Source organism: Colossoma macropomum, unplaced genomic scaffold, assembly GCF_904425465.1.
Source record: "Colossoma macropomum unplaced genomic scaffold, Colossoma_macropomum, whole genome shotgun sequence".
Taxonomy (NCBI): Eukaryota; Metazoa; Chordata; class Actinopteri; order Characiformes; family Serrasalmidae; genus Colossoma; species Colossoma macropomum.
Window position 1 is genome coordinate 32,571,442 of NW_023494793.1, and position 23,471 is coordinate 32,594,912.

General features: G+C 38.3%; 1 protein-coding gene across 2 annotated transcripts in view; it reads right to left on the bottom strand.

The window, feature by feature from the left end:
* Positions 1-21,136, bottom strand: part of eps15 (epidermal growth factor receptor pathway substrate 15) — a 37,414-nt gene extending 16,278 nt beyond the window's left edge. Inside the window, exons 1-13 of one of the 2 annotated variants that reach the window (XM_036579210.1) lie at positions 21,043-21,136; positions 16,358-16,399; positions 15,430-15,519; positions 14,593-14,640; positions 13,983-14,078; positions 13,743-13,802; positions 13,427-13,552; positions 13,114-13,173; positions 11,052-11,255; positions 10,655-10,800; positions 7,761-7,914; positions 7,026-7,111; positions 3,542-3,614 (exon numbers count right to left, since the gene is read on the bottom strand). In XM_036579210.1, the coding sequence (XP_036435103.1) occupies positions 3,542-3,614; positions 7,026-7,111; positions 7,761-7,914; positions 10,655-10,800; positions 11,052-11,255; positions 13,114-13,173; positions 13,427-13,552; positions 13,743-13,802; positions 13,983-14,078; positions 14,593-14,640; positions 15,430-15,519; positions 16,358-16,399; positions 21,043-21,069 (1,212 nt within the window). In that variant the 5' untranslated portion in view covers positions 21,070-21,136. Of the gene's footprint in view, positions 1-3,541; positions 3,615-7,025; positions 7,112-7,760; positions 7,915-10,654; positions 10,801-11,051; positions 11,256-13,113; positions 13,174-13,426; positions 13,553-13,742; positions 13,806-13,982; positions 14,079-14,592; positions 14,641-15,429; positions 15,520-16,357; positions 16,400-21,042 lie in introns of both variants that reach the window. The other variant, XM_036579209.1, reaches the window with a different exon arrangement.
* Between the last annotated feature and the right edge of the window lie 2,335 nt (positions 21,137-23,471).

Here is a 23,471-nt window from a genome sequence, read left to right on the forward strand (position 1 = left end):
TAATATAATGTAGACGTATAAACCAACTGTATTTAATTGTATGCCTCTTTCTCTGCCTCTAGAGACTAGGCAAACTGGCCAATTTAATTGTGCTTGAGCTCCATTACTGGAAACTGCTTCCAAGCATAAAGGAGTGGCTCAACAGGGCAGATAACTGGCACTGCCATGGCCCTTTAAAGACCATGAGCTAGAGTTTCAAAGATCATTTATGTAGACATGTTTGCTCTCAGCGTGAACAACAAAATTAGTGACTTGCAACAGCTGTTGTAATGTTGTTGTAATGTTGAAGGAATGGCTGGGTATCAAAACTCAAACAATTGTTTAACCAATCAATCACGTTGAGGAATGCTTTAACAAAATCTAACGTGCAACTAAAAATATGGGTGTTTGGCATAACGTTTTGAGAGGATGGCAGCACAACTACAACATTTTATATCGAAAGCAAACATCTGCAAATGATAAGATGGACAACTATTTGGTCTCCAAGAGGAAATGTGATGCACGGCAGAGAGGAAATTACATATGGGTTAAAGAGGACGTGGTGGATGACGACGACTTTTGAGACCTACTGAGGTACACTGAGAGAAAGCTAAGACCGGTCATGGTATTTATGTTTGTTTTAACTTGGACTAGTAATGAGAGGTAAATACACCTTTAGAACTTTAGAATATAGAGTTTTAGAAGATTAGTAGTAATTTCCGGTCAAATAATCATGGACATATAGTTGTCAGCTCCTCAGTTTTAACAGAACCAGAGTCTTCAGCACCACATTCCACAATGCAAACATGGAAAACTTGTAGCATCCATGAGCCAATAAGCATCTACACTGAGGAGTGGCTGTCTAAACTACATTCTGTATGCATGTTATTAACATCAGTGCTTCTTCATTAGACTGTAATTTGCTGCGGTCATTAAATATACCCACTTCCAGCACCTCAAACTGATTTCTGGTTTAAGCCACACCCACTTTCAGTTTGTAATTTAAACAACAGTATCAAAAAAGTATTGTTAAAAAATATGGAAGTTAGTCAAAGTATCGGTACTGGTATCAAGATCAAAAAACGTTTTGAATGATACCCAGCTCTAGTTGAGGGAGAACTCATTTGAGAACATTTGAAGAAAGCTGTTCACCAGGCCACATTTAGACAAAGCACCAAGTTCTCAAACTCTCTCTCTCCATCTGTTTCATTATTCATCTCAGGGTTGCATCTGCCAGCTAAGAGTCTTTCAAGTCTATTAAAAGCTTAAGCATATATTGATTACAGTTAGAATATGAAGGCTTTGTTTTCCAAAGTATGGAGCATTGATCTTTCATGATCCTTCTTATGTACACACTGTTACCATTAATCATAATTTCTCACTGAGAAGATCCCATCAGGTATAGACCTTCATCATATTTAGCAAACAGTCAAGTTGAGCACTGCAATTTGGTAAAGGAGGAGTCACACAATTGCACAGTCAAAACTACACAAATTCCAAATCAAATCCTACTTCTTTGAGTAGAGACTATCTACATTTAACCTGATTAGATCTTTGATTTCAAACACCATCTTCTACACTGAGAGAACATGAACGTGGCTAGCAGACAGTCTGAGAGGAAAGCTCAGCAGATACTAAAATGGTAAGATAATGATGAGAACCAAGCAATGTTCAAACTGCAGATAAAGGTAGGCAAATCTGATTTTGTCTTCCTATGTGTGACAGTTTTGTTTTGCAATGACAGTGTGGAAAGGAAAACACATTGAATCTGACATTTTTCAGTTACAACTGGGCCACCTTCAAATGTAGTGCTGAAATCTGATACATATCTCATATGTGGCAATGCGACCTCTGATTGGCTCAGCCAGACTGGACTTCATTAGGCTTTTACGCCAGTCAAACTCAATATTCATCATAATTTCACACTGGATGCAATAGACCCCTTACAGCAACGTCATCCAAATGCCTGTTACTATGGCTACGCTTCACATGTTTCAATTTGTAGGACAAGCAAGACAAGTGCAGGCAGTGTAAACAATAATAATGCTGTTCTATAACAGAAGGCTTGAAATGGACAGCTATTCAAAACCTACTTTAAGGATACTTTGGGGTCTGTTAATCAGTAACATTTCATAGACGATTTCTCTATTTAAATGGCCTCCACAATTAAAACAAGCACAGACTTTTTTTTATATCAAGTGAAAAGCATCATGTGAAAGACAGAGAACTGCAGTTTTTTGGAAAAGTATTGTTCTTTTGTACATGTGGGTCAGTTCAGAATTCTGACCAGTGTGGGAAGCAAAAAGGAGGAAAAAAAAGTATTTGAGCAATATGTTGCAACTGAGCACTTTTGCTTTTAGAGTGAAAATAGCTTGCAAGTGGCATGGTTTGAAACTATCCAAGAAGAACCCCAGGGAGATGGAGCATCTGTAGCATCAATATGGCTACACAGCAGGGGGACTCGTTCTTTGTCTCCCCATCGCTTTCACTGGTTTGTTGTCAATATTGCTTATTGCAGAAATTAAATGTGCTGGCGCTTTGGCCAGATCTGTTTATACAAAGATATTACATTTCAGAAAGCTAACCAGGATAAAGAAGCACTGATAAACACCCTGTCTATAAGTAAGTGAACAGATTTATTCCAGATGAGATATGAATTAGAAAGACTTCATAAGAAATACTTTATGAACTAGCGGTGCTATTCTATGGTAAGCTTTCTGGCTGTGTTTGCAGTCCCTGAGGAGCAGCAAAAGGCAAATAATCAAGGAACAAAACTATACCACTAAAATTCTTTGTAAAATCTTAAACTGGGAAATATGCCACACTCATGACAGTCACCTCATGTTTGCCAGAGCATTACTTCTTTTAGAGTGAACTCTAAAAAAGTATAAGCTAATGAACCAGAGGTATTTTTTTTTAATGAGAATGAGCCTCACAATATGTAGTCTGTGTACTGTTACTGTGATACTAGCTTTACAATCCAGATTTCAAAGCAGGCTGCAAACTGCAAACGAGGCCTTTAACCAATGCCAATGTAATTTCTGGGTCTTGTGAGCATTTTAACCAATCACAGTTCCACATGACTGTTTCTGTGAGTGTTCTGACAAATTAAGGTATTTAAGGTATTTAAATGTAAATCATTTTAATCAAAATAATGCAAACCCCCCTTTAAGCATGTAACATTATTAATTCACCAGTGATTTTTTTTAATATATTGCTAAGCATATCACAACCGCAATATAGAACAGGAAAGAACAAGGGCTGGCTCTCAAAGCAGCTTCAACAATAAACAATAGAACACCCTCACACATTCTGCGAGTGCTTCACAAAATCCTTTACACACCCTCTCACAGACAAGAGAGAATGTACTCGACAGTGAGTGGAGTCAATCAGCAATCAATCAGTAGTTAATGACAGAAAAGCAGATGCAGTGCCTATGTGAAAGCCATTTGTGATGAACATGTAGTAACTAAGGCCAACTCCAACATTTGGAAGCCATGGTTTTTTCAAAAGATAAAAACTTAAATTACAGACGAATTTCCACACATGCATACATCCTTACCTGCACCTCACTGGTCCTCTCTCTGATGCTCTCCTCCTTCTCTTTGATCTCCTGTTCCACAGAGCTTTTCTCTCTGAAAGACCAGCACAAGCAAGAGTATTTAATCACTGCGGCAATAGAAGGCACTGCCAGCCAGCCGCCCGCCGGCTGCACTGCTTCCCCCTCCAGCACCATGTCTGTATGTCTACTGGAGAGAGTGCTTGTGGGGGGAAGCGCATGTGTGAGTGTTTGAAGGAAGAGGTGCCAGAACTGCACATGTGCAGATGGCTGGAAGTGGGGAGAGAGAGAGAGAGAGAGAGAGGGAGAGGGAGAGGGAGAGAGAGAGAGAGAGAGAGAGAGGGAGAGAGAGAGAGAGAGAGAGAGGAGAGAGAGAGAGAGAGAGAGAGAGAGAGAGAGAGAGAGAGAGAGAGAGAGATGAGTGGGCGCTCCATCCTTAAGGATGACAAAACTGAGCCAACATTTATATAATGCATGTAAGGCAAATTTTCTATGCCCCAATTAAATTTAATTAAAGCCAATAAATAAGTGCCTTAAACAGGAATAGGACATATACAATACAATAATATGAGGGACTTGGGCACAAATGAGAAATGAACAAAAGACCAAAGCTGATTTGAAGGCACTTGGTTTTGATCAAGGTATCTTTCAAATGGCCTAACTGATCAAAACTGGACCTCCAAAAAAAATAATAATAATACAAATAAATAAATAAATAAATAAATAAAGACAAAGAACTCGAACTTGGTTTTCAAAAAAATGATTAAGCAATACAGACAAAATGGGACTCCTGACTACCGTGCAAGACCCGGTAGACCACAAAAGCTGTCACCGCCATCAGACAAACAGTATTTAAAGTTTTCATCATTGAGAGATAGAAAATAAAGTTCTAGTCTAGCTTCAGATTTGAAAAAAAACAGGTGTTTCTGCCTGAGTCTGGAATATATGTAAATTGTAAATGTCAAGAAGCTGTTACTGAGAAAATGAAATAGATAAAACAAGGATATTTGCAAATAAAAAAAGAAGCTGCTGCTGCAAGAAAAATGGGCTGGCCACCCCAGAGTCCAAACCTCAACATCACTGAATCTGTTTTGATTACCTGGATCCTGAAAAGCAAAAAACTAGAAGCAACTAACTTAAGACTGACCTTGCTATGAAGCATGTATGCTGGCAGCTAGAAAATTTGGTTTTTGCTTGTGTTTTTATGCATATAGAAATCTTTATAGATGTTTGACAGATGTGTCACTATGCTACTGACAGACTGTTAGGCTAATTTAGACCAAGCTAAAGAGCTAGTTAAATATGTCTTCACGGATTCACTCAGGATACAGCAGTTGACACAACCGTGTCAGGTTTATGAAATTTAATATCAAATAAATCCATGCGTTCAATAATATCTGGATTTAAACCACTGCTTCATTTCAGCTGCAGTGGAGTTAAAACTGAACTCAGAAAAAGCTCCTGCCATGAGTCAAACTCTCTCTCTCTCTGACACACAGGCTGAGTCAGCCAGACTCCTGGGATTTCAATACAGTAAAAACAGCAAGGGGGGGGGAAAAAAGGGGAAAAAGGGGAAAAAGGGGAAAAAGAGGTTGAGAGGGGTAAAAAGAGAGAGAGAGAGAGATGGAAGAGAAATAGTGCTAGACAGAAATGCACTGGTATACAAAAATAGAGCAAAAAGAGACAAGGTCCTGTAATAAAAGCCTTGGCCACTCATTCAAAATATCCAGCCAAGGACTTACAGTAAGAACAAGGTTAGCCAATAACTCTGCAGCGTCACCGTGTCAAATTCGGTCTAAATCTGTTCTTCTCCTCCTTCCGGAGGCCTTGGCTCCTGAAGAGAAGGAGCATTTGCTTACCTTTCGCTGGAGGTGGCTCGTTGTCGTGGCGACTTAAGGCAATCCCAAACAAAATGCATCATCTTAGTTGTGAGATCCTCTCCATTCTCAATACCTCTGTTCTACCTTTCTTATTGTCCTTTCTTTATTTCCTTCTTGCACATTTCTGTCTGTTCACCACTCTCTTTGTGGCTTCCCCCTTGCTTTTTGTGCTCTCAATTTCTTAGAAAAGGGAAGTAGAAGAGTGAAAAGCATCTGCACTCCCCAACCTCCACCCCCACTTTCCAATATAGTGATGTTGTCAGTGGAAGCGTTAGCCTTGATCAATGACAGGTTCTCCTTTTTCTCAGCGACATGTTTGTGTGAATGAGCATCCCTGCCCAGCTGCTCCTCTCCAACAGTGAGGTAGCGCCGCCCGTCACACGGAATACGAACCTCAGGAGACACACACAGCTCCCAGATGAGAGTGTGTACACAGCTCTCAAAATCTCACCTCTCTGCTTCAATCCAACACACAACACAGTCTCTCACCACCTTTGCCTTTCTCATTTCCACCCACACACAAACTGGGGCTGGGTGTGGATAAAACTCAGCAGCACAATCTACAAATATATGACAGTTTGCAGTAAAAAGTTAATGAAGCCATTCTTGCAGAGTGCTGGTAAATAATGTGGTATAAGCTTAACACAGCTTTGATCAGACCATTTTATTTATTTATTTAAATGTTCTTTCAAAACAGTCTAAAGCACCCAGGAAAGTACTACTGCAGTAGTATATGATGACTGTTTTTATGATTGTTATTTATAAATACAGTTAAATCTAAAAACCAATATTATGCGACATCAATAACTGTATAGACAACAAGAGTGTAACGATACACTCAGCCCACAATGTGGGGGAAAGCATGGTTAACCCCTCAGACCAAGGTCTGTCACTCTCTCTTACAGCTTTCTACCTCGGCAAAGACAAAGAGTAGGAACCCTCAAGACTCAGACCAACCGCCTCATCTGTAGCGTCTTTCCACAGGCCGTAATCTTACTAATAATGACCTTTTTCACATTCCTCCGTTGCACACACTATAATGTACACAGCTACATTAAATATCTTGCTATAATCCTTCTTTTCAATAAATTCAGTCATTTATTTTCCCGAATTTAACATTAAATATTGAGACTTGCACTAAGAAAAATTCCATGTACTAGTATTAGGCGAATAAAGATTCTGATAAGAGGGTCGGACGGATTTCCAATCAGACAAAGGCTGAAGAAAAACACTTGTCTCTTAGCACTTTCATAGCCTGCTGTGCACCTGCTTGCCTACTTGTGTGTCCAAGCGTGTGAGAGAGATTGTGAGAGGGTTCCCACCCACGAGCCTATAAATACCACACACATGCACAGCAAAAGGAAGCTTGGCAGAACAGAAAAAAAAACCCCAGAAAATGCTAAATGGCCTACATGCCAAAGTGTATTATGTGTTATATGTTAAAATATAATAATATAAAAATATAAATATACTATGTATTAAAATAAAATAAAATAATAATAATAATAATAATAATAATAATAACAATAATAATACGACCTCTGCCAAACACAAGAACGTATTTCTGTTTCTCAAATCATGACTTAATTACAGCTTAAATTTCTCACCTCTGCAGGTCCATGATCTCATTACTGAGGGAGTCCAACTCTTTAATGGCAGAGAAGTCTGCAGCCTGACAAGACACAGCGTTATTCTGTCCAGGACAGAGGATGGAGGGAGCAGGAGAAAGAGAAAGAGGCAATAAGACAAAAAAAATAGGGTTATTTAAGCATCAGCCATGCGTTATTTCAAATTAAACAACAGGTTCACATACGTCAAAAACAATAAACAAGTAACTTCAGTTACTACATAGCTAATAAATGTAATTATTAAACTAATTTGCAATGCAAAGTTTTACATACGCCCACGTCTAAAAAGTAACGTAATGGAAAAAAAATTTTAAAAACCAAACAACATATGGGGTTGAAAAAGCAAAGGGATACAAGACAGATCTCATATGCAAAATGCAAGCACTTAAAATAGAAAACTAAGCCATATGTTTGAAGACAGAAGGGCTGGTGATGGAGAGAAACAAAAGACATGGTGACTACAGGAGGCAGACGGAAAGACAGGAGAGAGATTTAACAGACTCACACAGACAGGCAAACTGATAGACATCAGAAAGCTAGAGCCCACATACAAAGGAGATGCATGATTAGTAGAACACAGTGAAACCACCTCAACTTAATATGACTATGACAGCTTGTCTTGCATGGTCCAAAACAATACAATAACAATGTTTATTCTCTAAGTCATACAAATGTCAAATAAATGAAGGTGGTCATAAATGGGAGGAGTATTACCTGTCGGGCTAGCCTGTCAGAGGGAGGGATCATCTCTGGAGAAAGGGTTTGGGGTGGTTCAATACCTTTGGAGAGCTTTTGATTGATTAGATAGAGAGCCAATGCAAACTGCTCTCTGGTCAGTTTTCCAATGTCACCAATGTCACACAGTTCCCTGTAAAGAAAACAAAGCATGTATGAGATAATTATATAATTATATAAATCTGTATAAACTTTTATAATCTGAAGAACAATAGTTAAATGTGGCTTTAAAACACATATCACAGAGACCAAAGATCAATAAGAAGCACCACTCCAGTTTCTGGAGTGCCACAGAACTACACATTGGTTAATATTTAGTGGCTAGCATGATACAATTCTATCAGCTGGTATTAGTAGGCTACAATAGTTGTCATTGTGTTCAGATAAATAAAGTGATCCTTTCTGATTTTCTCAACTGAGTAGCAATTTAACTAAGAACAATTATAGCACACCATGGAGATGTTTCACTGTTCTGTCTCAGTGCACTGAATTTGACAAACAAATGACATGAAATGGCATAGTCTTTCAACTCATCATAAGTCACAGTTCCAAATCACATATGTAAGCCTTTAGGTACTTCATGATTTTTGCTAGGGGTGGAAATCACTTCAAAAGAAAACTTTTATCTAAAAGTTTCTAACTCAAGTTCTTTTTATTAAAGCAAAACAGATTTTGAAAAAAAAAGGCACATGCATCATTTCTTCTCTAATACTGGGTTAGGCATTCATCTGTCTTAATGACAGCACTCATCCTGTCAGGTAAAGATTACATCAGTCACTTGGGATCCTGTCCATAGCCCACTCTTTGTGCTTAATGCAAAACCCAACACTGACATTCCCACATTCCAGGATGACAACTGTAGGATGTCTGTATATGACTGGGCCAACAGACATGATGGAACACTGGAACACTTTGACTGACTCTCATTTTACCCAAGTGGAATGCTGAAATAAATGCACGCAAACTCTGAATGAAATTGCACATTCAGTTTGTGGTAGTGTGGGCTAGAATGCACAGGAATCTCAAGAGACTGGTGTAATCCATACCTGACAGGATTGGTACTGTTATTAAGACAAGGGGACACAAAAAGTATTAGACGATGCATGCAAATAATTTGCTGTCCAGGGAGCTAATTTATTTAGATGCTTTCATTTGTAAATATAACATATTTAAAATAAGCTCACCCAGTTGTTATTACTGTAAATTATATGAATCCAACTCTAAAAAAGTTGGGACAGTTGCAAATAAAAGCAGAAAGCTGTGATTTGTAAATCCACCTTGACCTGTCTTTAAATGAAAGCAGTACAAAAGCACGACATTTAATGTTTTATCTTATGAACTTCACTGTTTTTTTTTATTAAAATATGCTCATTCTGAAACATGCAACATGTTTAAAAACGTTGGGACAGGGCAATTTAAGAACAGAACACTTAAATGTTCAAAAATATTTCAACGGAAGTGATGTAATCACGCTTGGATGTACACGTAGCATCCAGCAAAGGTCTAGTCCTTAATAAGCATAATGGCGCATGGGCTCAGGAATACTTTGACAAACCATTTGTCAAACACTGTTTGTCGCGGCATCCACAAATGCATGTTAAGACTGTACTATACACAGTGGAAGACATACCCCAACAATGCCCAAAAACGCTGCCAACTTCTCTGGGTTCAAGCCCATCTGAAACAGACTGATTAACAGCAGAAACTTGTATTGTGGTCTGATGAGTCAACCTCTCAGCTCGTAACACAGTGATAAACATGCACCTGCCCAACTTTTTTGGAACGTTTTGCAGGTATTATCTTTGGAATGAGCATGTATAAACAAAAAGAATAAAGATCATGGGATAAAACATCAAATGTCATGTTTTTTGTACTGTTGTCCATTTATAACAGGTCAAACAGACTGTCCAATTATGATCAGCTCAACCATGATGTGTGTTAATGCCAGGTGTAAAAGGGCCCTCTTAATCTACCTATTAAAAAATAAAATATCAATTCTTGCGACTTTGAGTAGAAAGTTTCCCCTTACGCCACAGATTTTGTTATCCAGCTTCCTACATCATATACCCCTCAAATCCTATCCAGTGAAGCACAGCTGAAGTCATATTTATGGCAGCCGTTTGTAGGGCTGCCGCGATTAGTCAACGTAATCAATGACGTTGACACAGAAAATGCATTGACATCGATATTTCAAAAAAAATTTTTTTAATTATTTTTATGATTTTACGTTTTTAAGTTCAGTTCAATTCAAATAACAAATGCTTCTCCCAAATACCACTAAGTAAAAGTATAGGAGTACTTCGGATTAGCAAAAAACAAAAAGATGTTTTTTTTTTTTAAACCGCGCAAAGTTTAGATGGCATACCACAGCAGCACTAGCATGATGCATGAGCACCTGAAGAAAAAACACACCATTCTGGATGACTGACTGCCAGAAAAGGCAAAAACCCTGTACTGTCTATTCAAGTTTATTAAATACCATTAGTAAGGAACGCTTTTTAAAATCTGTTGTCCTTGTAGCTGCTACATACACTCTACACTGCTACATATTAAAGCCATAAAGTCATCCACCTGCAACCTTAGACTTTTCACTGAATAAGCGTTTGAGAAAATGTTCCGGCTAGAATCTGGGTTTATTTTATGTTGACTGAGGTGGCAGCGTGTGTGTTTGTATGAGCTGCGCATACATGTACCTTATCTCATTATTTTCTTTCTGCGATTATTTTAAGCACATTTCTTTGCATAGGGAACGCCATAAATAATTTTTTGGAGGAAAATTCATCATTTATACTAACTGACTAACCTATAAAAGAGTCAATAAATTAATCGATAGTAAAATAGTCATTAGTGGCAGCCCTGGCAAGTCACCTCACCATATGCGTGCAAGTGTGGCGGAGGGCAGTCCTGTCTTTAGGAAGATGTCCCTCACCTCTGGACCCGACACTAAGCCATCCATGTCACTGTCTGTCTTAGTGAACAGCTCATCATACTTAGCTTTATCAGCAGGAGAGACAACCCACTACAAAACACACAAAAACACACATCAAGTGAGGTTCAGTTTACGCAATTCAATACACCAACATTTCAGAATAGATTTCGCCTTGTCCAGTCTAATTCAATTTCTTTTAATTAACGCACATCTTAACAAATAGTGAAAATACAAATATTACACAGTTAACTACAGAATTAGAGGCCTTTACTTTCATTGACAGAATAAGCTGTGCTGAAACCCTGTTTGTGTTTAAAACTGTAATCCATATAACTGCTGACCTGTGGCTGTGTGGGTTTAGCTGGTAATGTTTTGGACCCAGAGTGGGCAGAACCTCTTTCTTTGAGTGAAGGAGGTGGCGAAGGGAGGAGGGGCATCACAGGAGTCGGGGTCACCTTTTTCCTTTTTGATGGTGGAACCAGAGAGGGAGGCAGAGCCATTGGCACAGGCTCATTCTCAAGAGCCCTATACACCAAATACATGGCCTTAAACACAGTAAATACAGTGACACATGGATTAAAGTGATTTACACATATTTACCAGCTTAACATTTACGTGCTTTCTGTTAGAGTAAATGTAGAAGGTAACTTTTAACTGAACCAGACAAGTGGCACACCTACTAGTGGTAGTTGCTTTTTCAAAAAAAACACAAGTCATAGTTTTATAGTGTTTCAGTAATTCCAGATCCACTGCTGGGTAAATTAGCAAGCCTCATAAGCAAAGCCTTAGCTATTTCCACATAGTATTCTGAGCTAAAAATGAGCAAATACTGGCTAGAGAAACAAGGGCAGACCAATTTTGAAAGCTGGTAGGCTGAAGCACAGCTCTAAAAATAAATAGAAGAGTGATATTTATGTATGCAGTTCAGTGCTTTAGAGATACAAATCTCTAAGAAGTCTGAGAGCAGCCTTGCCTCACACTTCAATCAAAGATTCTCTTATGTTGGGCTTGGACGCTAAGCGACAAGATGTATTACATTGGTCTGTACTATATTTTTACAATAGCTAGAACCTCAGTCTTGTTTTCATCTGGAATGAAAACGGCTTTTAATCATTAATTGATATAATCTTCAATATCAAACAATCTACTTGCTTTACTTGACACACATTTTTTAATGTTTGTAGTGGTATTTTCAGACATAATCATTGAACATAGCATTTTTTCAACCCTATATTGCTAATGTCTGAACTCAGCACAATCAATTACTATTTAACCAGGATAACATAATGACTGTTTTCTGGCTGATAAAGCTTCAGTCACAAAGCTGTTAAGGACTTTGTTTGTAAAGGGACATGTTAACTCATTGTGCCAAATCAATAACGTTCCAAATTTGTTTTTTTATTTAAAATAGTAACTAAAGAAATATGTTTTTATTAACAACTGATATCAACTAATATTAATTATTAATAATAATAATTGACAAGTGCATAGAGACATCATAGCTAAATAATTAGTTCATCTCATAAATTATTTTAATGCCATTATTCCATTTCTTAGTCTCTTTAAACTATCTGTAGTTAAGACTGAAGTCTAGCGGCTTGTGCGCTGTATGTTGCTATAATATAATCCGTAACTGCAGCCCTCTCGTTTAAATACAGCTTTAAAACAGCAGGTTCTTTTAAACTGCAAATCTTGATAAAACAAAAGTTAGTTCCACTCAGTACGATGTCGTGAATTTGTATATCACTGGAGTACGTCAAGTCTCATGTATCATCTAGAAGCTAAACACACCACTGATGCCTCCCCTATATCAATAATAACGGTACTGTAAGCACTGGCAGACCACAGTATACGGTGTTCACAGGAGACCTATGCATAATTCAACATGGAGCAAGCTGACAAAACATCAGTGAAGCAGAAAGCTCCACAAAACAAGACATAACACAGCAGTATGGAAGTGAGAGGGCTACAATCACAGAATAGTTGGAACAGACACCGATGATCTAACTGAAATTACTTCCATATTTAGGTTCATGGTTACGCACTTTAGGGCAAGCATGTCAAACTGGGAACCTTCCAGGCCAAAATGCTGCAGAGATTAGCATTTACCCTCATCTAATGCTCTGAATTCAGTTCAGGAAGGCCTTGCTATTTAGCTGATGTGCTTGATCAGGTGTGTTTAATGTGGCAGTGTGCTGAAGTCTGCAGTGTTTTGGCCCATGAGGACGGGACCCTGACATCTGATTTTACATCATATGAACCCTAACATGGTTATAACATAACAGGACTTATTTCTGACTACAGATATAACTGTGTAGGCTGTATGACTGTTGATGACGGCTGTAGTTGGCACTGTTTTGGACCTGGTGTGGGTGTGTGTCTGTCCGTCAGCACAGGACTCACCACTGCAAACTCATCTTTGTCCAGCATTCCATCTCTGTCTATGTCACTAAGCTCCCACACCTGCAACATATATTTGATTAAGATTGGTCAACATTGCCACCTGGAGGCTGAAGCCACACATATGCTCCAAACACAGGGCTTAGTTGGCCTTTTAGGAAGATTTAGGCCAATCTTACACAATACAAATCCTGACATACTATACACAAACTGGAAAGCTGGTCTCAGATGCAGTGTGAAAAAAAGATTATAAACAGCACGGCGTAACAGCCTCTTAGTATTAAAATAAGAATGCCTGCTGCCCCTTCTGGCTTACCCTGCCCAGGACATCGACAGGGAGCTTAGAGTTGAGCAGCACCGGTTTGACCTTGTCGCCTGTAAGCATGCCACCCACTGGCGACAGACTGTCGAAGATGGCATCAAATTTCAGCTTCTCCTCTGGCTATACCATAAACACATACACACACACGCACATTATGAGCATAACCACATGCCATGTAAGGTCAGAACAGAATAAACTATGAACAATGATTTTTTTATACAGACAGTTGGCTAACATTATTCATAATCTAATTTATTGTTGTTAACATGTTACTGATATAAAGCCCTCCATGGTTGGAGGCATCTCCAACCTTGACCGCCCATGGGCTGTCAACAGGCACGGCTCCAGGAAGGAGTGGACTGCTAGTGTCCTGCTGGTCAGGAAACAGAAGAAGGGGACATTACAACACACACAACTGGACTCCCGTTTAAACAGGATCTTACTTATGCCACAAAATAGCTGACATGCCATTTTTCTTTCATTATTACTCATCAGGCTTACAGGTTTGAAGCTTATTCAAATTCAAGGGAAAAATGATGACTCAACTTACAAACTTTGGTGGAGGCACAGCCACACTGAGGCTTTTGAGTGCAACTTCGAGGCCATTCTGAGCACAAGCCACTAGTCGCAGTGCAACAAAAAATTGCTAGAAAGAGAAAGATGAACAAATATCACTATCAAATTATCTCAGAAATCAAAAAGCTTCACAACAGCTTAAATCTTCCCAACTCTTTACACAACAAAAAAAGCTTAAGAGTGTCTTTATTAAGACTATTTCAGAGAAGCACCTTACATAAACCTGAAATGATTATTATTATTTTTAATAATCAGCCTCAAATTGTAAAATTTCAGCTTTTTCCATCAGCCTCATGCTACATGCTTCCTAAGACATGCTGTAATAGATTTAAATACTCTTTTATGCCCAGGGTGAACGTCTTGCTAAACAAGAGGGACAAGTAAAAATGTAATACGCTTGTCTTCCTACACATATGTACTCTCCTTTTACCAAAGTGATTTTAATTACTTGTTTGTATGGTGTTTCTCTTGGTATGTGTATTTGACATAGCTGCAAACCAATTTTCCTCTTGCGAGACAACAAAGAACAAATAAAGAAATTATGCTACATTGTTTTGTAGAGATTCCTAACAGAGAAGAGATACCTGTTTGTTCAGAAAGCCTTTGCGTTCTGAATCTGCCAAGTCCCATATCTGAAGGAGAAAATAGTTTATCACCAAAACAGCTTAAAGGGAGCAATATTTCTGAGATAATCACTGTCATCCACAGCCTGCATGACAAAAAACAGTGGAGCCCTGGGTTGAGAACCAAAGATTTTGCTGGTTGTCAAAACAACCACATTTTTCTATATAAGCTACAGGTAACTAGGAATTGCTGAGGTTTACAACTGCACATATTTATCATTATTTTCTATTACATTTTCTGTAAAAGACAAAAGCAGTCAATACTATGGACAGGAGGATATGGAGTACTGATATGGAGTTTAGAGGTATTACGCTCTATGTGCATAGGCATTTTGCCTTTTAGGCTTCATCACTACTCATTGACTGATATGGCTCACTGTCCATTATTAACAACAATCAAACAAGAGCCCATTATTTTCAGATTCAATCAAGAGTGGCCAGAAGAAGCCTTGGCAGCAGTAAAGATTCAGTACATTAAACAATCCTCAGATAAGCAGGCTACAGATTTACTTACAAGAGAATATACTTCTTACCCCATTATTACAAGAATTAAACATATTCCATAGCTAGAGTACATGGTTGACAATGAATTGTTATTAAACAGAGCTAAAGCAGTAGTAATTGCTTCTAGTCACAAATATAAATATCTCTTACAGCTACAGGTAAAAAGAATCATTACAGCAAAGCTACTACAAATGGCTCTAGAAGCACTTTCATCAATATATTGATCTTTACTTCCCACATGCCTATGTGTGCATGTTTGAAGTGCTTATATATGTGCACTGCTATCGACATTACCTTGCCTAGGACCAGGTCTGAAAGGCCAGACCTTTTCAAGAACAAGGCCGCATCGGCGGCTGCTACTCGCCCACTGCCAGATGGATCGACCTGCACAGAAAGAGAGGAGGAAGCAACTGTCACCGTCCATCTTGCTCTTAATGCAGGACTTGTGCATTAACTATTCTAATACAAACGGTAGTTTTTTAAGGGTCAACATGACCGAAATTTCAGTTATTTATAACATTATAATGTCTTATATTGTTTGAAATCATTCATTTCCAAGCAACACACTGCACGACATACTGCAAATATTCAGCAAAATCACATAAGACTGGTACATTAAAAAAAAAATTCAGCCCAGGCTTTAACATTGTCACAGTAAATATTAACAACATGTAACAGCAAGGCAAAAACTAAATTCTGCAGTCATTTATTTGGCCGTACAGGACTGAATTTGATAAATATTGCCTTAAAGCCTTCTTAAATAGTGAACTAAATAATACAACGAAGACAGACTGGTGTTTAGAAACAATGATATATTCTTCCTTTGTCTATATGAAAATTTTATTTTTCATAATTATTATTTGATATATCATTTCCTGCAAAAATATTTCTAAAGGATCACACAAATGCTTTATCGGAAAGCTTGGCTGGAGTGAGCCATTAACAAAGGCACACACAACAAGAAGCTTCAACCACGCGATAATCCCCACAGGCTGCTTCATTCACTAATGTCTCATTATCACTCACTGGTTTGGGTAGCAGCATGAGCGTAGGTCATAACTTATTCAAAGAGGCGTCTTCTTACAGAGAGGACTACTTTCAAAAAGCTCCACATGCAAAGCAGCTCATATCACTGCCTACTCTTTCAAATTTATTTCAAAAATTCAATTTTGCTCAAGTAAATACACATATGTCGTTTCAAACATAAAGTTTGGATGCTTACCTGTCGATAATACTTGTCATAGACAGGGTTCCCACTTGAAAGCTGTATATCAATGAAAAGAAGTTAATTACACTAAGACAAGTCCACAAACGTTCACGTATTACTAAATTTACCAAATAAAACCTACCAAACAGTACAGTATCATCTGAAATTGTGACACTGGTACCAATACCACTATGCTGAAGTTAAAAATAATAACAAATTGATATATTTTTAATTGGTTCTCATCAGAACATTTCAAATAAAGATGTTTTCCAAGTTACAGAACCAGAGTGTCTCAGTCTGAACAGCATAGATTTCTATGTCATTTGACAAGCTGACAAACTGAATCTGGACATTTTTGTCTCACATCACTGACAAAATAAGAGAATTGTAGTTTTGACAAAAATTAAAGTGGAATTTTCTGGATTTTTAATGATTTCTACATAATTAAATGGTTAAGAGGTACACAAAGTCATTAAGAGAGGTCTGACGTGAAAAACACCACTCTAGAGAAACTTACCCAGCTGGAACTGTTTATAGCAGTAGTGTCAAGAACCAGATGTGTTAAATGCCTCTAAAAATTACCTGACTGAAAGTTATTACATGTAATGGTAATGAATATATTGCCGGATGCCTGAGACATGTTTTATGATAGTTTTGTGATAAAGGTACATGCAGGGTCATATGAGGCAAAACAGACCCAGAAAAAATATTTACCAATATTTTAGTATCATCATATATGATTACATGTAAAAGCAGAAGACATTTACCATTTCACATCACAGCACTCTGAAGGAGTCAGTTTACATCTCAGCAAACTATGCTGAATTTTTTTTAAATCTTTTCAGATGTTTCATTAGGACTGATGTAGACCACGTTTGTGAGCTTCTCTCATCTCTGTATGGTACAGACACCACATCAGAATGACAAGAACTTTGATGGAGTTACAAGTTTTGGCCAAGACACTGATTTTCAAAGACATTACATAACTGAGAATAGATTATGGTCACAAATAGATATCGTTTATGATGCATATTTTGCCTATAGCACAGGACACGTTTTGGTGCTTGAAAACATCTATGTGAATTTTGAGAAGCGAGTTTTGGCACTCATCCCTACCAAACAGCCAGAGAGACAAAATATTTTGTTGCAAAAGTCACCCAACACCTAAAGGAGAACAGCAAGGCCATCTGGGAACCAGATGAGAATTTATGATTGTGAATTTGGAATGCTGTTTAACAAAGGCCATACACACACACACACATATACACACACACACACACACACAGTGGTGTGAAAACAGCCTTGCACTGCAGAAAGTAAATCAAATAAACTATCAAACAAAAATATTTACTTTAAAAAAAAAAGGAATGCTAACTTGTGACGTCCAGAGTATTCTTTCTATCCATTCACAAACTGAACCACATGCACACACACCTTTTGTTCAACTTTATGGCTCATAAAGGTAAGGAAGAATAATGCATGTTTGCTCAACTGACCTCAAGGCAGGCCATTAGTCAATCAAATTTCCAAGTTAATCACTTCCCAGTGACATTTCACAAGGATGAACAAAGAAACTGAAAATGATCAGGCCAACTGGATCTTCATAACTTTATAATAACTTTAATAATTACCTTGCCTCAACATAATAATCATATTGAAGTGTCATTCTCCATAGAGGTGAACAATTTGAGGAAAATGTCTCATGTCATTTTTCTGACCTGTATTGCGAATGTGATCGTTTTCTAGAAATTAAGACATGGGCTTTTTGCCCGCCAAGAAGACCAGTCCATAACGTTTTCAAATGTAAGGCTTGAATGCTGAATGCCAAACTGCCAGTTCACTAGCTCTGCACTATTAAGTTAAATTGTCCCACTTGCAACTGGTTAAAACAACAGTGTGAGATATAACAAAAACTACAGCTGTTGCACTCTTTCAAACTGTGATTCTGATATAAAAATGAATAAATGTTCAGCTCAAAAACATGAAAGCACGCAAAGCAACAACTAATCGCAAAGACATCTTCTCAAATCAATAAGTCAAGTAGGTCCAATTTCATTCCTAGTGATCTACCCTCTCGATTTCAGCCTCACAATTCTGTGTCCCATCTACAGTTACTGATGTATATTAAGATGTTGTCTGGCAAAATTCTGGAACCCAAACATTTACTTTTCATACTTGTTCATAATTTATAATTACAACTGCATAATCTGTAGAAACATTTTCCACAACTTATCACAAATGTTTTCTTTCAGTTATGGCAATCCTAATAAGTCAATAAGTGTCTTTAGTAACCATGTAAGTAAGCATGCATAACAATCTAACGGTGAAAATGACTATTACTGAATAATTCCTTTCACAGCATCTCTTTAGTGTTCCATCTGTTGTTGAGCCTTGTCTTGTTTAATAAGACAAATTAACCATAACTTCTTCTGATTGAAACGCCTTAGGGTGCTTCACTAGAATATGTATAATCTCTATAGGAAAGAATTGTCAATAGAATGGAACGCTCTAGAGCAACCACACATGAGCCTAATATCACCATAACCAAGGCCAAGTGTCTGCTAGAAAGTATAAAGCCCCCAACGCTGGGCTGTTGAGCAGTGGCACTGGAGTGATGAAGCAGAATCAAATAGCTTTGGGATGAGCTGGAGTGACATTTGTACTCCAGAACTAATAGTCCAACATCGGTACCTGACCTCTCTACTGCTCTTGTGGGTGAATCCAATGAAATCCTCACAGCAATGGTCCAACATCTAGTGTAATGCCTTCCCAGAAAAGCAGAGGCTGTTAGTGCAGCAAAGTGGGACAAACTCCCTACTGAAAAGGAACCCCACCAAATTTTCTAAATTTCCACATAATTAAGTGGTTAAGATGTAGACAAAAGTCAGAGTGGTTTGATGTGAGATGTTCCATTCTAGAGAAACTTGCTGAGTCAGAACTGTTCACAGTGGTGGTGATAGGAACTAAAAGCTCTAAAAGCTCCTTCACAAAAAAAGTTATTACACAAAATGGTTATGAACACGCTGCCTGACGTCTACTGCTGTGCAATAGTTTGGTCATAAAGTTTTGGCCTAGAACGTCTTGTTAATCCATTTATTTTAATCCATCCCTACCCTGGAGGGGTACATGCAGGGCAAATCTGAGTCAGTAATTTTCTCTAAAATGAAGCATTTTACATCAAACCACTCTGAAAGACTGTTTCCTCCACAACGACAGAATTATGCACAAAAATCCCCTTTAATACACTGCTTTCAGAAGGACCGTTGGATGGGCAGGTGTGTGCAGTCGCGTGGACATGTAGTGTATATGCAACTCTGCAGCATTATGCTGTTTGTATGTCGTTAACTGCCTCTCGCCAAACTCAGCCCCCTAAATAGCCAGCTTCCTCTTCACATAGACTTCTGATATTTCTGTATTTTAAGTCCGACAAAATAAGAATGACGTATACATAACAAATGAAATGTATGACCTTTAATGAAGCATTGGGCTTTCTAAACCGCATGATGGCAAGTTAATTTTTTAAACGTTCCTCAAAAAAAGACATTTCATTGTAATACAGATCTGTGGTAGTTTCACAGCACTAAAGCAACTAGCTGCCAGACAGAACATGCTTGTAGCTTTCAAAATGAGGAACTATGCCTATCAACATAGCCACCTAGGTAATAAACTAACATTACTCCTACAAGTAACGAGCAGATAGCATTGCAGCTTAGGTGTTTATAACTTATGGAAACTCCACTTATTTAACCTAGTTAGCGTGCGTAAAAGACGCCTTATATGACTGGGTTTACACGCAAAAAAGTGAAATAACGCTATTAGCCAACAATTAGCCTAGGAGGGGAGCTAGCCTGCTAGCGACACTACCTTGCAGCGAGGGAGCTAGCTCGCTAGCTAGTCAGCTAACGTTAGTTTACAAACTCGAAAAAACTGCTAACGAAAGTTGCAAGAGATTAAAATAATACAGTTGGGCGACAGAAAACAACATGACACGACTCGACAAAACTTCGACGTCGCTATAAATAGTATATTTATTTATCAAATGCTGACAGACGCATGAGCAAAAAAGCTAGCTGGCTAACAAGCAGATCCTGAACCCAATACTACAGTCCAAAAGCGCTTCCTGCTGCTGTCTCCGTCCTGAAAACTTATGCGATCAAAAAATACAGACATCTGACTGCCGTTCAGTCAGAGCTGACAGCACTGTCAGGGCGATTAGCACTGAGACGGACAAGTTTCTAAACATTTTTGCAAACTTTGCTCACACTGCAAAACCGTTAAGATCGACTTAAAGTTTTCCCAGTTCTACTTAAACGCCTCATTTTGGTCAAACATTTTGCACGTTCTGTCAGTCGGGGCTGAAAGGTCCCAGTGCGATTAAAGTTCTACTTCAAAGCGGGAATAAACCTGTATCGGGTGACCAGATACTGTAAAAACACAAAGGAAAAACTCGAAACCCACCCAGTTCAAAACTGACACAAACTAACCTACGCCCTTCTCGCAGTCCCTAGCTAAGATCAGGCAGCTAGCTCGCTAGAAACTTTTTTCCAAGCAGTGGCTGCAAAAACAACTTCAAACAACAGAGGCCACGGCCGTGTCCAACTTTAAAACTTATTAACGCGCAGCAATCTGATGATACGTTGAAGATAACCGTGAAAAAGTGTGAAAATGAGAGTTAAATTTGTGTTCAGAAGCAGTATTACCTGAGTCAGGGAAAGACTGGCAGCCATAATGTTTCTGTTCCCACTAGTCCATCACCCTGCGCTGCGATAGGCAATGGGGCAATATAGGGATGCTGGAAAACCCGGCGCTGGATCCGCAATGTACTGGAACGACATGCGGAACGCCCACAGTCTACACTGTTGGCTGCAGACGCTGGCCAAAAACTGGCGTGGATTCCTTAAAGAAAAGGAATCAAATTACAAACTCGTTTCACGCTTTAAATTAAAGAGGTAAGGAGCTCATGTTTATATACAGTACGTTTACACGACGACCTGTGAGGTATATTGGTATTATACCGTGTAAAAAGTGGATTTGTGGGTTATACCTGTTTTAAAGGTGGCCTGTTTTTATGTTATTTACCCCACTTCCCAAATAAATATACTGGTTCAAATTATTATTATAGTTTATTTTCATATATTCTTCAGTATTCAACAGTGCTAACGCGTCTCCAACTTCACAATATACTGTGATAACAGGGCGCGACCTGAAGGATGCTACTGCGCTAATACATCGTTGCCTCTGCCCCGCCACCAGAAATTTACGGGAAAGGTGGACCCCAGCTCGGCCAATCATATCAGACGTCGTAAGTTCTAAGCCAATCATATCAGACCTTATGAGTTGTAAGCCAATCATATCAGACCTGGGGGGTCCCTCTGCAAAAGTAACGCGAGTCGGCAAACGCTGTAGCTGAAGACAGGATTTTGGCTATAAAAGCTCACTGAAATAAGTTTACTCAGTGGCTTGTTCGCTAGCTAACTTTGGGTTCATGGCAGGCAAAAAAGCGAATAGGATAACGCTAACATTAGCTAGCTAGCCGACAAGCCAACTAGTTTGAAGAAACTTCACTTCATAGTGAAAGTAATTGTTAACGAGCGACGGAGATAGAAATATTACCATTGACAGCTCTTTATATTTCTCGTCAGTATTTGGAAACAGTGGCACCAGTATTTGCCATATATTGTTGTTTACAGAAAGTTAATGACGGTGAAAAGTTAACCAGGTGTTGATCATAACATCGCAACACAATTTTATATTCCTCAAATCCACAACCTGTATATGGAAATTCTAAGTCATACTAGCTCTGCACTTAATGCAAACTATGAAGAGAAAGATCTACTGGGTGCTAACTGACTAACTTGCCATTTTAGATCATTTTTCTGGCTGTTGCTAATCTAAAAGTTCATAATAAACAGACATTTGGGGCCATTAAAATAAGTTCTCCTTGGGGACCAAGTCCCCAGACCCTGCTAGTACAGGCTTAGCCACCCCATCCATAAACCTCAAGTGACACACCTGAAGGTGTGAATTATGTTGGGAAATGGAACACAGGTCTGCCTTGAACTTTTGATTCCTTTGATAAACGTTTCCAGTCTTAATGTTTACATTGATTTAAAGCTACAACATACCTTCAGCGGTTTAAGGCTTAAAGAGACTTGATTTAAGGCATTCTGAATTAACTGTAAATCAGCTATGGTTTATATTTTTCCCTCATTAAAGTTGTAGAGGTATTGGTATTAAAATTGATTTGAGAATATAAAACCTGTATTCATATTCATTAATGTTAACACAAGCTTCAGTGCTGGTTTGCTAGAGTAAAACTAGGCCTAGACTAAGGAGGAATTTCTGTATATATATTTCCTATCGGAAGCGTATTTTAGCTGAATATTCAGGTTAATTTCTATTTTAGAATTCCCAAACAGTTGGGAAATGTGGCAGTGAATGTAACTTACACATCTAGATAATATGAAACATTAACAAGGACAGTGCTAATCTAACATTCCATCACATTTGTTTGCCATTTTAAAAAAGAATTAATCTATGAAGTGCCCTTAAGTGCACATGAGGGCACGTAAAGGGAAACTCCAATTTTTTAAACATTCTGCATAATTCACATAGATATAAAGTGAGTCATACAGAAAGTTTTGATGTGAAATCTTTCATTGAAGAGAAATTTACTTACTCAGATTTCTTTACAGTGGTGGCGAGTGGAACCAGGGGTCACAATGCTACAACACAAATGTCATTTCATTTGCTATCCAAAAATGACCAATAAATCTACACATCTACTGACGTTTATATGGTGAATTAGCAGTAAATCTGTAAAAATAATCTTTCTTTGGATACCATTTTGTCACACAACAATGTTTAAAGATGTTTTAAGCCAAAACCTCATCTACAAACTATCATAAAATAATGGCTCAGGCAATGTATTAATAACCATTTTGTATGGTAGTTTTCCCATGAGGCAAGTTTCTCTTGAATGGTGTGTGAAACCACTCTGGATGACTTCGTTTACATCTCTGGATAATACAGAAATTGAAAAAATGGGATTATCTTATAAGCATAAAATCTCTAACACTCCACTAGATTCATCTGCTGGTGAGCAAGTGCTCAATGATAACTCAAAGAG